The sequence below is a fragment of the Labrus bergylta genome, chromosome 5 (genome assembly GCF_963930695.1).
Source record: "Labrus bergylta chromosome 5, fLabBer1.1, whole genome shotgun sequence".
In the NCBI taxonomy this organism is placed as follows: Eukaryota; Metazoa; Chordata; class Actinopteri; order Labriformes; family Labridae; genus Labrus; species Labrus bergylta.
In genome coordinates, this window is record NC_089199.1 from 5,888,621 (window position 1) to 5,904,971 (window position 16,351).

Below are 16,351 nucleotides of genomic sequence, written 5' to 3' on the forward strand. Positions count from 1 at the left end.
CAAACACACTGCATTAAGATAAAAGCTTTCCACTGACTGGTCACGTGAAGTTAAAACTTAATCTCTGCAACAATATTTTGGTTAGTTTAGATGTGACAATCTACTAGTTACAATGAACCTTACATCCCTTTGGGGCAGACAAACACTGACATGACTGAAGCTGCAAATCAACAAGTTTCTGAAATGACTTTTTATCTTACAACACATAACATAACCATAACTATGAAGAATATTAAATTAATAATGAAGTCTAGGTACTTGACCTGTTAAAGCTGGCATAAACAGATGAATGGGACCAGAGGAGTGTGTGTGTCTCTAAATGACCTCTTCTCACCTGCTTCGTGTTGCTGTGAATAACTTCACTACGTCTGAGCATTTGACATTTGGGGTTGACTCGGCTGTAGGAAATATAACTATAACTACTTTCAGCATTCCCCTCCAAATCTAGTATAACATGAAATGTTTAGACTGTGTAGGCTATACTTTACTTCGACCTCTTTGGTGCAAACTGGAAACATGACAGTGAGGTGACTGTTCTTTACCCATTACTCTTTACATAGTTGCAGATAAAGAGTATTAGAATAGAGTATTAGAGCCACTGAAACATTTTTTGGGGGGGGGTCTGTTATTTATTTATTTTTTTTAAATTCTGACTGAGAAAAAAAGTCAGAATTCTGAGATTAACCTTCTGAGTCTCAACCCTAACATTTATTTTTCCGTGGCCCTACTCCTATTCCGTACAAATAACACATAAACCTGTTCCCCGTCAAAGTTTTGTGTTTGTTAATTTGCTGTTTGTGCTAGGAGATATTAATAAAGTAATTTCATAATTATCATTTGTGTCAAATCATTGATTTCTAAGGTAGTAGTTGCACTCAGAGGACTTTGGTGGGAACAAAAGCGCACCAAACCCCAAACTGAATTCCTACATAATGTTGCATTGATACAGACTTGGCCGTCTCAATTTTTTATTTTGTAATGCTGTTTATTATCATTCATTATTCATTGTTGTTTGTGTTGATCGATTCTGTTCTGTGTTTTTTTTTGATGTGAGATTTTGTGGGAGAAACCAGAGCACCTGGAAGTAAACCCTAACACACACAGAACATCCAATCTCATCAACACAAAGGAGGACATTCATGCGCCGCTAGCCGCTGACGCCTCATGGTGACTCGAATAGGGAAATAGAAGAGGGGAACAGAAAGGTTGAGTAGAAAGAGAAGAAAGGGACAGGACAATGATGTCTGTTAACCATTTAGGTCTTTCTGGTCAGCAGCCTTTTGAGCTCCAAGTTTTGCGAATGCACTTGGTCTGCGCAATGGCCAATCTCCTCAAGGATTCTCGAGACTCCTTAGAATGGTAGTTGTAATTCTCGGCAAGCTGGGGGCAGGACTGTCCTTTGAATGTGTTCTTTGAGTTAGTAGATGGCAAACGGTTTACCAGCGGATTGATCCATTTGTTGCCTCTGTTAGATGGTGGCGTCTTGTTCTGTTTTAAACACTTTGTGGTGCTCTGTATATCTTCAGTGTCATATATTGACCCTGACTCTTGGGTGTCAGAAATTGAGAGACAGTGGTTCTGCTTTAGATGTACCTCACCTAGCTCTTCAATGTGAGCAGTGGCAGAGTTATGCAAAGTTTTCTCTGTACCATTTACTTGATGCTGAGACAACTCTGCACTAGCAGGAGAACACTCGGCTGAAGTTTCTCCAGCCCTGAAATTGTCTCTACAGGAAATGGATGTAGGACTTCTCAGCCTCCACCTGTCATCCCATTTCTTAAATATTTTAGTCTCCTCGTCCAGTGATAGAAAGGGGTCATATTCCTCCAGCAAATCATCTTTCTTCTCTTCTTCTTGCTTCTCTATGCCGATGCGTGATCTGAACATGAGCTTTTTACACTTTACCGTCTTGTTATTAGCAGTAGATCTTTGAATGCACTTCTTCTCCCTTTCTTTCAGTTTCTCAAGTTTCAACCTAGACTCCTCTGCACGCAGCCTCGTCATCTTCTCTGTGTAAAGCTTCTTTTTCACTTCTTCAGGAATTTTGTCAAGCTGATCAAACAGTCTAAGCATACGGCGCTCTATACTGGCCATTTTCTCCAAAGTGTCGAGAGTGTTATACCGAGTATCTACTATGGTGCGATACACATCAGTCACCTTCATACCCAGAGCTTCCAGCAAGAGATCCTGGCCATCTTTAGGTATTGAATCATGGAGCTGAACCTTGCGTTTGAAATGGGCACCTCTTTCTTTGTATCTCTTGATTTGATCCTTTACTTCATTTAGCTCAGAGTTTAGCTTCACTTCTTTCACATTAAATGCATTTACAATTTTCTCTGTTTGCAGATGAAACTCCTTCAGCATTTCATTGTTTCTGGTGATACTCTGATACAGGACTAGGTGTTGCTCGGCCAGCTGCTGGCTCTGATCCACAATCTGCTTGGGATCAGATAGCATTTTCTTTAATTTCTGCTCAAGTTCCGAGCTGTCACCATCCAGTTCAGAATTTTTGTTTTGGGCCGTGGACTGTCCAGGCATCTCCCCACCAAGGCTGCACGTATCCTTGGACTGAGGCAGGAAGGCGATGACAATTTTTTTATACTTATCGTATTTACGCATGATTTCTTCAGTCTGTGCCAATTCGTTGTTAATGGTGGCTATTTTGTCATGTAAGTCCTCACTTATCGCGTTTACATCCTCTTTTGAATTGTGCGCTCTATCAAAGTCCAAGTTGGCTTTTGCAAGTCTTTCCTCAGCTCTGTTGAGTGACTCCCTGTGACTATTTTTAAAACGATCAAGCCGCCACTCAAGCTGTGACACATCCTGCTCCTTTGCTTCTATAGCTTTGTGAAACTTCTTAATCTCACATCTTTTTATCACCAGGGATGCCACAATCATGGCTCTCTTCTTTTCAACTGCCGCCCTGATTTCAGGTACATTCTATTTTTTAAGCACTTTATTAAAGTGAAAATTACACACGTACATCCTGAATTTGAACACACAACACACAAACTCTCTCGTATCTGCTGGGAATAAAACCAAAATGTGAGATTAGAGCTGCACAATGTATCACAACCTGTTCGAAGCTGAGGACAACCAGACGAACCTGAACACACACAAATACAGACACACACACATGAACAAAGCTACAGAAAAACTACTACATAAACATAATTACAACACACACACACACACACACACACACACACACACACACACACACACACACACACACACACACACACACACACACTAAAACATTCAAACCTAGGTGAGAAACAGCTCACTAAACGTTCCCACACTTTGAGAAGTAGCCTACTGTCATGAGTTGGTGTGGTGAGTTTTCTTTTTTTTATAACTTTTGTAGACACAAAAAAACAGCCAGTTGACCGCTGCTGCAATCATCAGTCATGAGAACAGTCATCATGCAACACCTCAGAGACGAGGACGTCTCATCTTATGTGCTTGTTCCCTTTCCCATGGAGTGATTTCCTCTCCTCTCGACACCTGAGGAGAGAAACTAAGAAGTACGAAATCAAAGTGAAAGCTTTTGCCATGAAAAATAACATTTGTAAATTAGTAAAAACCTAAAACACATTTTTTTCCAGAGCTGCTGAAACATTCCCATGCTTCTGATATTATTCACCATTAATAGTGCTGTTGAAAGCTGAAGATATCACACTATAAGGGCTCCCAACATCACTAGTTTCTGAACAGACAAAGCTTTGATGAAAACTAAAAATGTAGAACAGGAGGATTTCTAGCAGCAACCACAATAAAGATTTGCGCTCTTATTAACCTGCAGAAGGCATCAGAGCACGCAGCTTCTACTGTTCCTGTAAATCAGCATGTTTCTTAAAAGTCAGCTGCTTTAAAAAATAAGGGTGGTCCTGAAATAACAGAAGGACTTTTGATTGGTTGCTGACCAAGACTGATAAACCTTTCTCCTGTTTCTATGCTTCTTTGCGTCTGCATTTCTTAAAGTTGAACAATTCGTAGTGATCCTTTGATCTGGTGAGTATAGCATAAAATATGTGTTCAGTTGGTCATTATTTTCAATCTGCGTGTCTATGTCTGATTTACTGTTTGTTTTTATGCATCTTTATCTGCTGCAAATGTCAGTTTGTATGTCTATTTTACTGCGTTGGTGTATCATCTGTGTTATTTCCTCAAAGCCTAACCCGGGACAAGGACTGCAAATTAGCCATGTCTAGAAGTCCTAGATACATTACACCTGTTGCACTTTAATTAGATTTAACAATACTTACATGTAATGTCCCTGACAAATAAACAGATTAATAAATAAACACAGCACTTTGCTCATAGTGAGATATATTTGGTGTGAGCTGGGAACAAACATTCATATTTGAAGATCATTTGTGTGTTTGATTAAAGAAGCTCTGGAGAAAAATGATCAAGACTTAGCTGGTGCAAAGATCCAGGAGTATTTGGACAAGGGACAAAATGTTCCTCTAAATATTGCTGTCACAGGAGAGTCTGGCTCTGGTAAATCCACCTTTGTTAATGCCATTAGAGGTATAGACGACAAGGATGAGAAAGCTGCTCCTACTGGTTAGAAACCACCAGGTCACACCGTACCCCCATCCAAACTCTAACTACTGCTGTGAAGAATGCTTTTTCATAAATTACCTATAAAAAATCATAAAAAAACCTAATTATTTATTTCAAGACATCTTGAAAAAAAACCTCAAACACTATAACACGTAGGATCGTTTTCACTACACTTTGATCATGAAGTTAACAACCTAAAAAATGGCTCCTTTAATGGAAAGCTTTTCTGTTTTACTGAACAAGTAATGACATGAAGGAGATAAACAGTGAACATCTCTTTCACAAAGCAATTAAATGTAAAAAAAAAATGAATGGTTACACAAGGTGAATTCACAGAGAAGAAAATCACAAGTGGGAACTTGTAGGCAATTTGACCTTTTTGGCAAGGATACAGGGTGTGGCCCCATCTCAGGTTCTGTTACAGAAATTGAACGGCAAACACAGTTATACATTTCCTTAATTTAATATTGACAATAAATGAGTTTGACTCTGTATGCTGTTTGCAAAGAACGTCACAATATCCTTAAAGTTCAGTTCAACAAAGCCAACACTGTAAGAAAGAGGAAACTAAGAGACACTTAACCCTTTGTTTTCTCCACTGTCACATAAATGACAGTAAAATGCAAAACTAGTGAGGGTGTTATGTGCTGAGAAGAACTATTGATTATCTTAATGTTGCGTCTTTAGTCCTACTTAGAGTATAGCATAGTAATAATAATGATATATTTGATTAAATGTACATGAACATGACCCAGGTGAAGGCAGATCTGGATGAATGGATTAAGCACTACAATTCTTAATGTAGTTATTACGATTAATATGTGTAATTATTATGTAACTAATATCATAATAAGCTGAGGTCATTTTAAATTGAAGTGGTAATATTTGCTATAGGTCTGATGAGGCTGATTAGCTAAGAATAAATAACATCCTGCATGCAAAACCTTCTGTCCAAACCATTCTGCTTTAGTTTATAGACGTAATGTTGCTTGAAAGTTGGCAATATGATACAAAGTAAAAAAAAAGAAGAAGAAAAGAATAAAAAGGTAAAAAAAAGCTTGATTCTATTCAGAAACGCTGTGACATTCAGTCATATCTCATATCATATCTTGTGTGGTTGAAACTTGGCTAATCTGCTGTAAATAACATCTGGATCTGCAGTTTCTCTTTCAATGATAATAATGCTCATTTCAACGCCTCCCAGGTGTATTTTTCGGTGCCTTGTGTATTGGGATGGCTGGAGTGGCTTCACTGATGGGGAGCATTTTGCAGGTAACACCAATTGCTACTCAACTGCAGCCATGTATTGCTGTACAGCACCACCAAGAGGTGAACATTAAGAACTACAAGCCTCCTGGTGATTTTCTATTTTCAGGCAGCTTTGTTCATATTTAGCATGATCAGCGGGCCTCTTCTTGGTCGTAGCTAATGAAGATGTTATTTTTCTTGCTTGCATCCACCTGAACATAAAACACAGGTTTAATGTTCAGGTGGATGCAAGCAAGAAAAGAGGAACCCTGATCTGTTTGTAAAGAAGAGTGACCTGTTCTGCTTCAGCTGGTGTAGTAAATCAGAGGTAAGAGTCACTGACCCTTTTGTTCCATAAAGTACAGACAAATATGACATTATTATTGATATTACTCATCAAGCTAAAACATTAAGCTTGAATTTAGTCACCTTACTAATAGTTGTCTTCTTGTTCTCAACCTATTGCAGGAATCAGAAGTCAAAGAAAAGGAACTAAAAGACTTTAACATGGGAGTTGCCAACATGTCAGTCAAACATGCCGACATGATGACTACAGATGTTGAAAAATCCACCAAACTCTGATGCTGCTACACTCCATAATGATACACTGTTCTATAATTCACTTAATTTCAGAGACGCTTCAATGTATATACACATAAATAATAAGTAAATATATTTTCTGCTGCTACATTCCAAGAACAAATAATTATTCAACAACTACTGGTATGTGTCCTTATGTTGACAAGACTTAAGTTTGAGGTAAAAGGGATTTTAGATGTTTTAGTAAGAAAAGGTACATGTGGATACATTTTTGTATTATTGAAACTAAACTTTACAACATTCAAACTCAAATTCCATATTCAAGCTAACTAACTAAAGTTACAGCACAGTTAAAAAAACCTACAGTATGAAAATCTACTGCAACATGTGGTGCCTTTCCGTAGTGCTATAACATTTACGGTGTTGTGTATTCCCCTAAACAATAGAAGAAAAGACATGTAACATAAACACAAGGTTGCCACATATTATGCTCTGCACTGATTAACTGCTCTGGCATCCTGTTAAGCAGTAACATACCATGATTGCCCATTGTTAAAATGGCTGCTAGCTCTTTATTCTCTACATGAACATTGTCCTCCTCCACCTTACGTTAATACAAAAAGATACGCATTAGCAGGTGTTACCGTATTTTTTCTTTTATATAGTGCTTACTCAGCTGTGGTTTAGTGTGCCTGAAGTTATTTCCTGCAGCAACACTGTGAATTAAATATTTGAAAACTCTTAAATTGAACCTACTTTCAAAAGATAATACACTATTTATAATATATAGTGTTTACCTTCTAACAATATCAGGAGCTAAGACTAAAGGCTAGTCACAATATAACTACAGTTAAGCATAATAACACAGATGTTACAGTGTTTTTTAGTCCGTCTTTATTTTCACAGTAGAGGACCTCAAGGCAATGGATACCACGTTCGCTGTGCTGGCTTGCTGCCTTTTGGCGTTTCATTTTGCGGTGGCTCAAAAAGATAAGGGGAATACGACAGTCACACCTACATTATCAACAAATACCTTAAACCAAAATAAGACAACAATGATGCCAACTACAGCAAACTCTGTAACATCACATGCAACTGTTATCTCAACCTTGACTGAGAACACAACTCCTTTTGATAGCAAGGAAGCATTCACCAAAACTATTGAAGCATCAACTGAGAACACAAGTCATCCTCAGACTATTCAGTCAACAACCATCACCACCACTCCTCTAACATGTCATACATCACTGACAACTGGAACACCCGGCACCAACACACCGACTTTTACTGCACTGACAACACCATTACAGCAAACTACAGGAGTTTACGCCACTTCACCTGATACTACAGTTACTAAAGCTAATTCAACTCACTCTGTCAACCCAACCTCAGATTCAAAGTACAGAACCACACATGGTAGGCAACTGGCTTGACATTATTGTTTAAGACTTAAAGCCATTATTTTAATGCTTATTATTTTTATGTTTTCTGTATTTCTAGGTTTGGGCTTAAACAAGTCAGAAATAAATATGACTATTCTCTTCAGCATTGTCCTCAGACTGTTTGCCGTGGTACCGGTTGTGTTCTTGTTTTACAAATACAAACACAATATCCAATACTTGCATCAACCTTTAACCAACACTGATGCTACAGGTAAGGAACCCCCTTCATCACACGTTAAACACAAACCATTTTATGAATTACTTGCATTTAAACCAAAAAACCTATTACATTTCCTACAGATGCATATGTGGCAGATGAGGACACACTTCTGGAGGACTTTATGATGGCCATCCAATATACAACAATGTGCCAACACCCCCAGAAGACCAATCTCAGTTCCGTCTGGAGTTCCTTCATTAATGTGAACAGAATTCCAACACTGAGATTTCACGTTTGGTGCTTGACTGGCATGGCGAATACTTAATACAAGACTGAAATGTCCCCCCTTTAAACCTGACGGCCAATTGAAGAGAGGAAGAGAAGATGCTGATGTGCATAACATTTATTCAAAGACAATGATGATGGATCTGACCTTTAATGTTAACAATGCCAATACAAGGATTCATAAATATCTTAGCTATATTAAGTTAGAAATACTTAACAATCACCTTTCCCACAACAGCAATGTAAACCTGTGCCAAAACGAGCTTCCATTTAAACACCAACAAAGACCAATTCTTCTAGATAGTAAAAAAAAAACACCAAACAGAACTTGAACACAATTCAAACAACTAAAAAACTTGAATGTTGAATCAGTCACTTAAATTGCAATGAAGAACAACGAGCTAAAATTGTAGGAATATTAGCCAATAAAACTTTCAATTGTAAACAATACGGTTCAGCAAGTTCATTACAATACTTTCAATGCATGCTGTGAAATTCATTTGCCCGGTATTTACTTATTATTTTATCCCAAATGTTATTATATAAACCATGAAAGATGGAATATGAACACCTAAACCTCTCAGATACAGTTATTGTGTCTAACCTGTCACAGGACTATTTAAGCAAAGATCTTCTCATTGGTCCTCTTTTTTTTTTTGTTACAGCCAGTAACAGTAGTCCACCCAGCATCTCTCATCCTTTTCATTGCAGCTAACTTTAAGAAGTTCCCTGGTGATTTATGAACAGCTGGACTCTGGATCTGATTGAATGAAAATGCCCAAAAATTATTATTTTTTCTAAATATAGTCTTTCAAATAGCATTGCTGGACTTTGGACAGATTACCTTTTTGAAGATGTTTTGTTCGCAGGATGTAGCAGAAAAGTTGGCTGGCAGTGCACTTGCAAAGGTCTTTTTGAAAGAGGAACCAGAATCATCTTCTCCAGCAACTTAACACAAACGATCAAATACAATTCATGATACAAAAAGTTTCATTAAACTTACCAGGAGATCACCTAGATCGGAGCTGTCTGACTTGGGGTCAAGCTCAATTGTTTTCTTCCAGCATACAGCCTTTTCAGTAGAAGGGGGTGTCCTTATTCTGTAGGACTAAAAGGGAATTCAAGGAGTGAATGTCAGCAGAAGTGATGAATATTTTTTTATTCATTTTGGGAAATGTCAGAATGAAACTGAATTAAATTACTTTGATCTTTGAGGTTCCTCCAATCCTTTTTGGAAGACTTTGTGGGGTTTTCAGGTCTCCACTTTGAATTTCCTATGATGCAAAATCAATGTCAGTGTGCAGTATTTTGAAAGAAACAGTAAACGCCATCATAAACTGAATTAATGTGTTAATAACAGTCTCTATTATCTAATCACATTTGCTCAGTAATACATCAAACTGCCATCTACCTGGGTCTTTTGTGATGTTCCACATGGTGTTCTGAATGATTCAGCATCAAATTCTTTATCCTGTAAAGAAGACAAAGAATGTTACAGTAGTTAAAATTTTTTTTAAGTGCTTGGTTATAGCATGCAGTGACTCATGATATGAAAAGCATTAATTAAGAACAACATGAGGACACAGTTTTAATTACACACATACATACATACATAGCTTATAGACTAAACCCCACCAAAACACCTATTTATTTTCTTCACACACAATAATAATGAATAATGGAGAGGAGATCTGAATAAAAAAGGAATGAAAATACAGTTAAAAGGTAAGAAGGTAGCACCTTTAATGGGATGGGGCTCTGAAAATAGACAAGTGAATACAATGTGTATACTAGCTCCAATTACAATTGTTTGAAACTGTAAACATCGTTACAATTTTGAGTAATAATTAGATAGAAATGAATGAAGAATTTACAACTTCATGATTTCATCTCCATCTCAATTAATGAGATGAGACAGTTTACTACGTGAAAAAATTAGATTCAACTCACGTCATTCTTCATCACTGCAGTACTTCTTGTGACTTTACTATGGGAGGGAGTTTTTCTGCTCTCGGAGAAGTCAAACACGTGTCTCTTTGCAAAACTGTCGTTTGGAGTATCTGATGATTTCCCTTGTGTGGATTTTAAGGCAGGAGACTAGAATTTTAAGATGAAATCTTTGTTAGATACAAATGGTAAACAATGGCAATTAGTGGCTCCCTATTTGCTCATATGCAGGTTTGTACCTGCTTGTTTCCTGATCCTGATAGCTGAATGATTTTCATTGATGACATTTCTTTCTTCAAATCCAAAAGCTCCTTCTGCAGGTTTGCCTAAAAGCAATCAAAAGTGTTTGTCAGAGAATGAAGCGTCTCTCATATAACAAAGTACATCTTGCTCAAGTAAGGAGCCAAAAATAAACAGATTCAAACAAAGACTTAATGTACCTTCTTTGACACTTCTGTCTTCAGCTGTTGCTTCAGCTTAACATTGTCTGTCTTATTCTTCAAAAGATCCAACTCCTGGTTTAAAAGAAGGGTTTGAATGTTAAATGATGAATTTCAGCCAGTCACTTATTCATTTAATAACTAATGTATGACATTGCAGTATCATACCAGTGATTTCTTCTGGCAAACCGCCTCCATCTCTCTCTTTTTGTTCTCATCAAGCTCTGCATCCTTCTCTTCAACCATCCGGTCATACTGCCTCTAGTAATGACAAGTCAAATTCCTTTCAATGCAAAAAGTCTTTGGATCAACAATGCTGCTGGAAGAGACCTTTTTCAGATGGCACATAACCGTTATGATGAGCGTACCTTGTGTTTCTCCATTAGTGCGACCATATCTGCTATCTTCTGTTGACATTTCAGTTCTGCCTCGTCCTTGTTCTTGACGGCCTCTGCTGTTGTTATTCTGAGCTTTTTTACCTTCAAGACAACGTGTTTGTTATTCATATTATTTAGTCTAAAGGGCTGAAAATATTAACATAACACTATTGTGAAAATCACCTCGTTTTCAAGCTCAGTTGCGGATGTTGATTTGGACTCGAGATCGTTCAGCAATTTCTGAAGGTTCTGGGACTCCTCGTAAAGATTGTTGATCTATGGGCAAACAAACATCTACATCACACAGGGCTATACTTACTAGTTTAAAAATTTGAGATAAATATGAATAAAGACACTTCACCATACCACAGTTTCAAGCTCATAGGATTTTGCAATCTCCTTTGCGATTTGTTCCTTAAGCACTTTGTTCTGAAACCCCCCCCCCCAAAAAAACAGACATAACATGTGAGCCGAATAATTATAAATACTTTTTTTTTGTCATATTTTCAGATTGAACAGCTAAAAAAAAAAAACAGTCCATTTTAGTTACTTCCTGAAAGAGATCAACAATAATAATAACAATAATAATGGCACTTTAATTTCATATAAAAGTATTATGGCCACCTTTGTTTCCACAGATTTGATTTTTGTCTCCTTTTCTGTGATTTCCTCCTGCAAATGTTCACCCTATGCACACAAAAATCATTTTCCACTTTACAAACTAAAATCAGTTTGTGTAATGATTGATTTTGTTGGCATACTTACTTTTTCTTCAATTTGCTTCTGTAGAGTCACCGTTTCCTGATAGTTCCCTTGGATTCTGGTTTTACATGAGTCTACCTCCTCTCTGTTTAATTTAGAAAACATTTGTATACATTTTGAAAACTACTCAGTGTAAAAAATCTTTAGGTCTCCAAAGAGTAAATTTACCGTAAACACAGATTGTTTTCCTCCAGTCTTTGAATTTCTCTTATAAGCTTTGCAGCATTCTCCTCACTAACCTGAACAATCAAGTGTTTCAGTTACAAGAAGTATTCAGTAACAGACATAAAACCAAATGTATACAGATGCTGTACACCTGAAATTATCTTTTAATTTTGATTAGAAAAATTCAGACCTTAATGTTTGCCTCAATAGCTTTCACATTAGAAGATCCACTCTCAATGGCTTTCTTCTCAGACTGCAGCCCATTAAAGTTGGATAATAGCTCTTTGTACTTTTCTCTTAAAAAGGACACAAATCATACATTAGACATTCAAATTACAATAAGCTAGTGTGCATGCTGATATTATGGGGTGGTGTGTAATAAATACTCACTCATGCTGTGTGATGTCTTTGTTCAACTGTTCCATCTGACAGGTGTTTTCTTTATTTTTCTCTATTTCAGAAAACAACTGGTGCTCCAGCTTCTGCACTTTGATCTGAGGGTATATAAAAAACATACTGCTGTGAAGACACAACCTGTTTCAGAATCAGTGTTGTAGTACTTGAGTCCAGAGCTTGGACTTGGGTCCAACTCAAGTCCTGACATACAGGACCCAGTTGAGCACTGGGGATTCGAGACGAGAGTAGACTCAAGATTTGGTGACTCAACAACACTGATATAGATTGAAATTTATCACTGCTTATGTTTTCATGATCTCCACAAAATCTAAGACACATTGAGGGCAGCAAGAGGACACATTATTTCGGAATGGAACACGATTTTTGAATAGTCATTAATTAATTTACTTTTTAAAAAAGATTTCACCCAACTTTTATCTCATCTTGAAAATACATTTTTGAAATATTACTGTCTCCTGGTTGTAATGCTGTACTACCGCAGATGATTTTTCTAAATGACTGTTCATCATGAGTCTGGTTTTGCCCAAAATTTCTGCCTCCTTAGAATGAAGTTTTTTCTTGTTGGCATCAGGTTAATGAACTCCGATTTAGGATACTAATGTTTCATAATGTGGATCTGTGTGTTAATAAGCAGATCATCTAGCTTTGTTTTTCATCACTTCTGTCCGTAGTCATTCACTACTCTGTAACACCTATACATTCCTCCTCCTCTGCTGCATCTTGGTCTCTTATAACCGTTTAGTGCTGTTAAAGGCAGATGAAGGTGAATGAGGCTGTCTTTCTGCAAATAAAGCAAGAAAGTGTGTGCGTGTGTGTGGGGGGTGTTGCAGTTATTTTAATTTTATTCAGAATTGCCAGTGACTTTTCGAAAAGTAATTTTGCCTTAAATGCACATCCCTAGGAATTGATAGAAAAACCTTTGTTGCTGCTGATTTCTCCTTTAAATCTCTGTGTTCCTTTTCAGCAGCTTCACAAGTCTTCTTCAGCATATCGTTTTCAGCAGAGACAACATCCGCTTCATTCTGCATCAATAAGATAATGTATATGAGGCTTACATTTTAGGTATGAGTATTAGCCAATGTAATAAACATCATATATTCTTCTTAACATTACCTTAAATAGCCGTGCTTCTTTGTTTTTCCTTAAAAGCTCGGCTTCAAGCTCCTTTACTCTGATTTCAGCTATGCCTATCTTACAATGAATGGACTCAATGGACTTCGTTTGTTTGTCCTAGCACAAAGAAGCTTCGTATGAGTGTTTAATGTAAGTGTTTTGGATTCTTCCCAATACAATGATTAGTGTATTTAGATAGAATACACTCAATGCAATAAAACCAAATAATAAAAAACAAATCACCAGTTCATCCTCTAGGTCTTTGATCCGCCCATCTTTCATTGCACTCTGCTCCAGGCTCTCTCCTGTTGGATAAACATTTTGTGTCAGGGTAACAGGGCATGAATATAAAAATGATATTTATATATATATATATCCATCAGCAGGTTACCTAAAAGAGTGCTTTTACTTTCAAGTTCCCCCTTGTTTGCGATTAGTTTATCCTCAAGTTCTTCGGCCCTTAAAGTTAGTCATGAAAGGAACATTAGACCATGATGTATAACTTTGTTTCATCTGAACAATGCTGTGATTTTTTAGGAGAAAGTTATACTTCTGTATCTCTGAGGATAGAGAATTCTGTAGTTCCTGCATAGTTGTCTGAATCTGCTCCAGCTTCTCTGCTTGTTGATTTTTAACTCTGCTGAGCTCCTGGAGGCTGAAATCTCTGCTCTGAATCATCTCTGCATACTCTTCTTTATTTTCTTTCAGCAGTGCAGCAATGACTTCACGTTGTTCCTAAGAAGAAAAATAAAAAATGGTTTAATGACTATGCAGAGAGCCCAAAGAGTCCAAGTTTTACTCACAATGACTTGAATCACAACACACTCACATCACTTTCTTTTAAGCACTGCTCCACACGCTGCAGTTTTTGAAGAAGAGATTCCTTTTCAGTTTCTGAGCTTTTGAGAAGTTCATATTGTTCATCTGTAAAGAAAGTACCGGTAGATATTTAACAAGGATTTACAAATGTACTTACACTGCTTACATAGTATAAATTGAAGGAAAATAAATGTATTTATTAGTCACAATAAGTACCGAGACATTGCGAACATAAAGAGTAAAAGCTATCATTTCATTAATACAGATAATACTTCAACATGTGAGCTGATGGTCAAATTTGTGTGCACAAAATAGTCCGTAAATGAGTTTAATGACACAAAATGTCACAAATGTTATTTTTTGCAAAATGGTGCAAAAAAGCAACATAAGCAGCCGTGATCGCTTCGTCTTGAAATCTAATAATGAACTTACTTGTTGCGTCTTTAAGCTGTTTGCAGTGCTTCTGGGTTTCATGGAAGTCCAGTAGGATCTTTTGTAGTTCATTTTCCTGTTTCTGAAGATCTGTTTGAAGAACTGCCACCTGTGAATGAAGTGTAACTCCTCAAGTTGTTTGTTTGAAAACTTATGAGAACACTGCATTCAAAAACAAGCTGATCTATATCTAGTTTAATATTACTAACCTCTTTCTCTTTCATGTCAAATTCTTCTTTAAATTTCTCTTTCACAATCTCAAATTGCTGTAAGCCCACTTTGACTGGAGAAAAAATATAAAAAGGTTCATAATATTTGTGATGCAGGTGTTTTCAATCTATTAACAAAATCATCCCAAGTATATTACAAAAATAATTATATTCTGTTAGTTCTGACCTATTAAAATGTGTTACAACTTGGAGTACCTGTTGAAAAAAGCCTAAAAGTAATTCTTTAAAAACCAACCTTTCTGCATCTCTTGCTGATCAGCCTCTGCTTGAGTGCGGAGGCCTTCAAATGCTGCAATGAGTTTCTACAGAAAAAGAGTTTATTTTTAACTGTACATCAAATTTCTGTCTGGAAAATTAGCATCAATTTCAAAATATTTCGTCATATTTTGATAAACAAGTATTTTACCTGAATACTCCCACTATTTTCCATAAAGATGTGATGGGTTTCTTCTCTTTCAGATTCGACTGAAAAGTGTGAAGATCGGCCATAAATTATCCAAAAAATGAATCTCTATTCAGGCAAAAGACAATCTAAAACATATTGTACTTACATAAATGCATTTTCTCAGCTGAACGCTCAAAAGTATCTTTGAGAAGATTACACAGGTTCCTTGTTGCGTTGTGTCTGTATCAGGATTAGGTATTTGATATAATAAAGACATTTCACACAGACAAATAATTGAAATATAAATATCTGATTGTGAAGCTTATCTCGCTCATATCTAAGCAGTGTACTTCAAGGTTTGATACAGCAAGGCTTTCTTTTGCTATCAGTTGTCTTTGAAAACCCTGAATCTTTTTTGGGCTCTGTGCACGATCCCTAAATAGGGGTGCTTTGACAGACATATTACTTTTTATATCTGCACAAAATTGAGCAATTTCAGGCTGCCAACTTGTCAACTTATATAATGAAAGGCAAATAGAGCATATTATGATGAAAGGGTTGTGCTTCCCACAGCCCAATTCAAACCCCATTTCTGAGCATAACCACCTCAAAGCAGATTAGGTGTTAGGCATGGTTTACCATTACAATTGATCCAAATTAAAAAGAGAACATCCTTCATGATATTGAAATCTTTTGCTTTAGACAAAGTTTTTTGTTAGTCCATTAATCTGACTTCTTAGTACACCCTTCTGGTTTATCTGAAGGCATTTACAAACAAATAAAGCCGTACTTGTTCCTCAGATCCTCATTTTCACTGATCCGTTCCTCCAGCTTTATGGCAAGACTTTCATTTCCAAACTGTAAGGATAGAACACAAACAATAAATATACCAGTATAGATATGAAAGGATGTTAGGGTATGCTTTATCTCTATCATCAATAACTTAATAATGAAAAAAGAATACTGTCCATAGGTTATTAGAAAGATAGAGCAAGAGATATTTAAAAATAACTCTCA

The 16,351-nt window shown here is 36.7% G+C and overlaps 1 protein-coding gene and 1 long non-coding RNA gene across 2 annotated transcripts in view; one reads left to right on the forward strand and one right to left on the reverse strand.

The window, feature by feature from the left end:
• Nucleotides 1-6,049: 6,049 nt before the first annotated feature.
• On the forward strand, nucleotides 6,050-6,537 carry LOC114920127 (uncharacterized). Its single transcript, XR_003808428.2, has 2 exons — nucleotides 6,050-6,148; nucleotides 6,289-6,537. It is a non-coding gene; the product is annotated as an uncharacterized lncRNA (long non-coding RNA).
• A 2,282-nt stretch (nucleotides 6,538-8,819) lies between these two features.
• sycp1 (synaptonemal complex protein 1) overlaps nucleotides 8,820-16,351 on the reverse strand; it is an 8,339-nt gene continuing 807 nt past the window's right edge. Inside the window, exons 5-26 of the mRNA XM_065954639.1 lie at nucleotides 16,125-16,192; nucleotides 15,501-15,574; nucleotides 15,356-15,414; nucleotides 15,185-15,251; nucleotides 14,929-15,002; nucleotides 14,720-14,828; nucleotides 14,298-14,392; nucleotides 14,019-14,203; nucleotides 13,860-13,927; nucleotides 13,712-13,773; nucleotides 11,604-11,698; nucleotides 11,378-11,498; nucleotides 11,195-11,287; nucleotides 11,003-11,113; nucleotides 10,803-10,895; nucleotides 10,635-10,709; nucleotides 10,434-10,520; nucleotides 10,198-10,344; nucleotides 9,450-9,521; nucleotides 9,251-9,355; nucleotides 9,092-9,157; nucleotides 8,820-9,007 (exon numbers count right to left, since the gene is read on the reverse strand). Of these exons, the coding sequence (XP_065810711.1) occupies nucleotides 8,867-9,007; nucleotides 9,092-9,157; nucleotides 9,251-9,355; nucleotides 9,450-9,521; nucleotides 10,198-10,344; nucleotides 10,434-10,520; nucleotides 10,635-10,709; nucleotides 10,803-10,895; nucleotides 11,003-11,113; nucleotides 11,195-11,287; nucleotides 11,378-11,498; nucleotides 11,604-11,698; nucleotides 13,712-13,773; nucleotides 13,860-13,927; nucleotides 14,019-14,203; nucleotides 14,298-14,392; nucleotides 14,720-14,828; nucleotides 14,929-15,002; nucleotides 15,185-15,251; nucleotides 15,356-15,414; nucleotides 15,501-15,574; nucleotides 16,125-16,192 (2,067 nt within the window). The 3' untranslated portion in view covers nucleotides 8,820-8,866. The remainder of the gene's footprint in view (nucleotides 9,008-9,091; nucleotides 9,158-9,250; nucleotides 9,356-9,449; nucleotides 9,522-10,197; nucleotides 10,345-10,433; nucleotides 10,521-10,634; nucleotides 10,710-10,802; nucleotides 10,896-11,002; nucleotides 11,114-11,194; nucleotides 11,288-11,377; nucleotides 11,499-11,603; nucleotides 11,699-13,711; nucleotides 13,774-13,859; nucleotides 13,928-14,018; nucleotides 14,204-14,297; nucleotides 14,393-14,719; nucleotides 14,829-14,928; nucleotides 15,003-15,184; nucleotides 15,252-15,355; nucleotides 15,415-15,500; nucleotides 15,575-16,124; nucleotides 16,193-16,351) is intronic.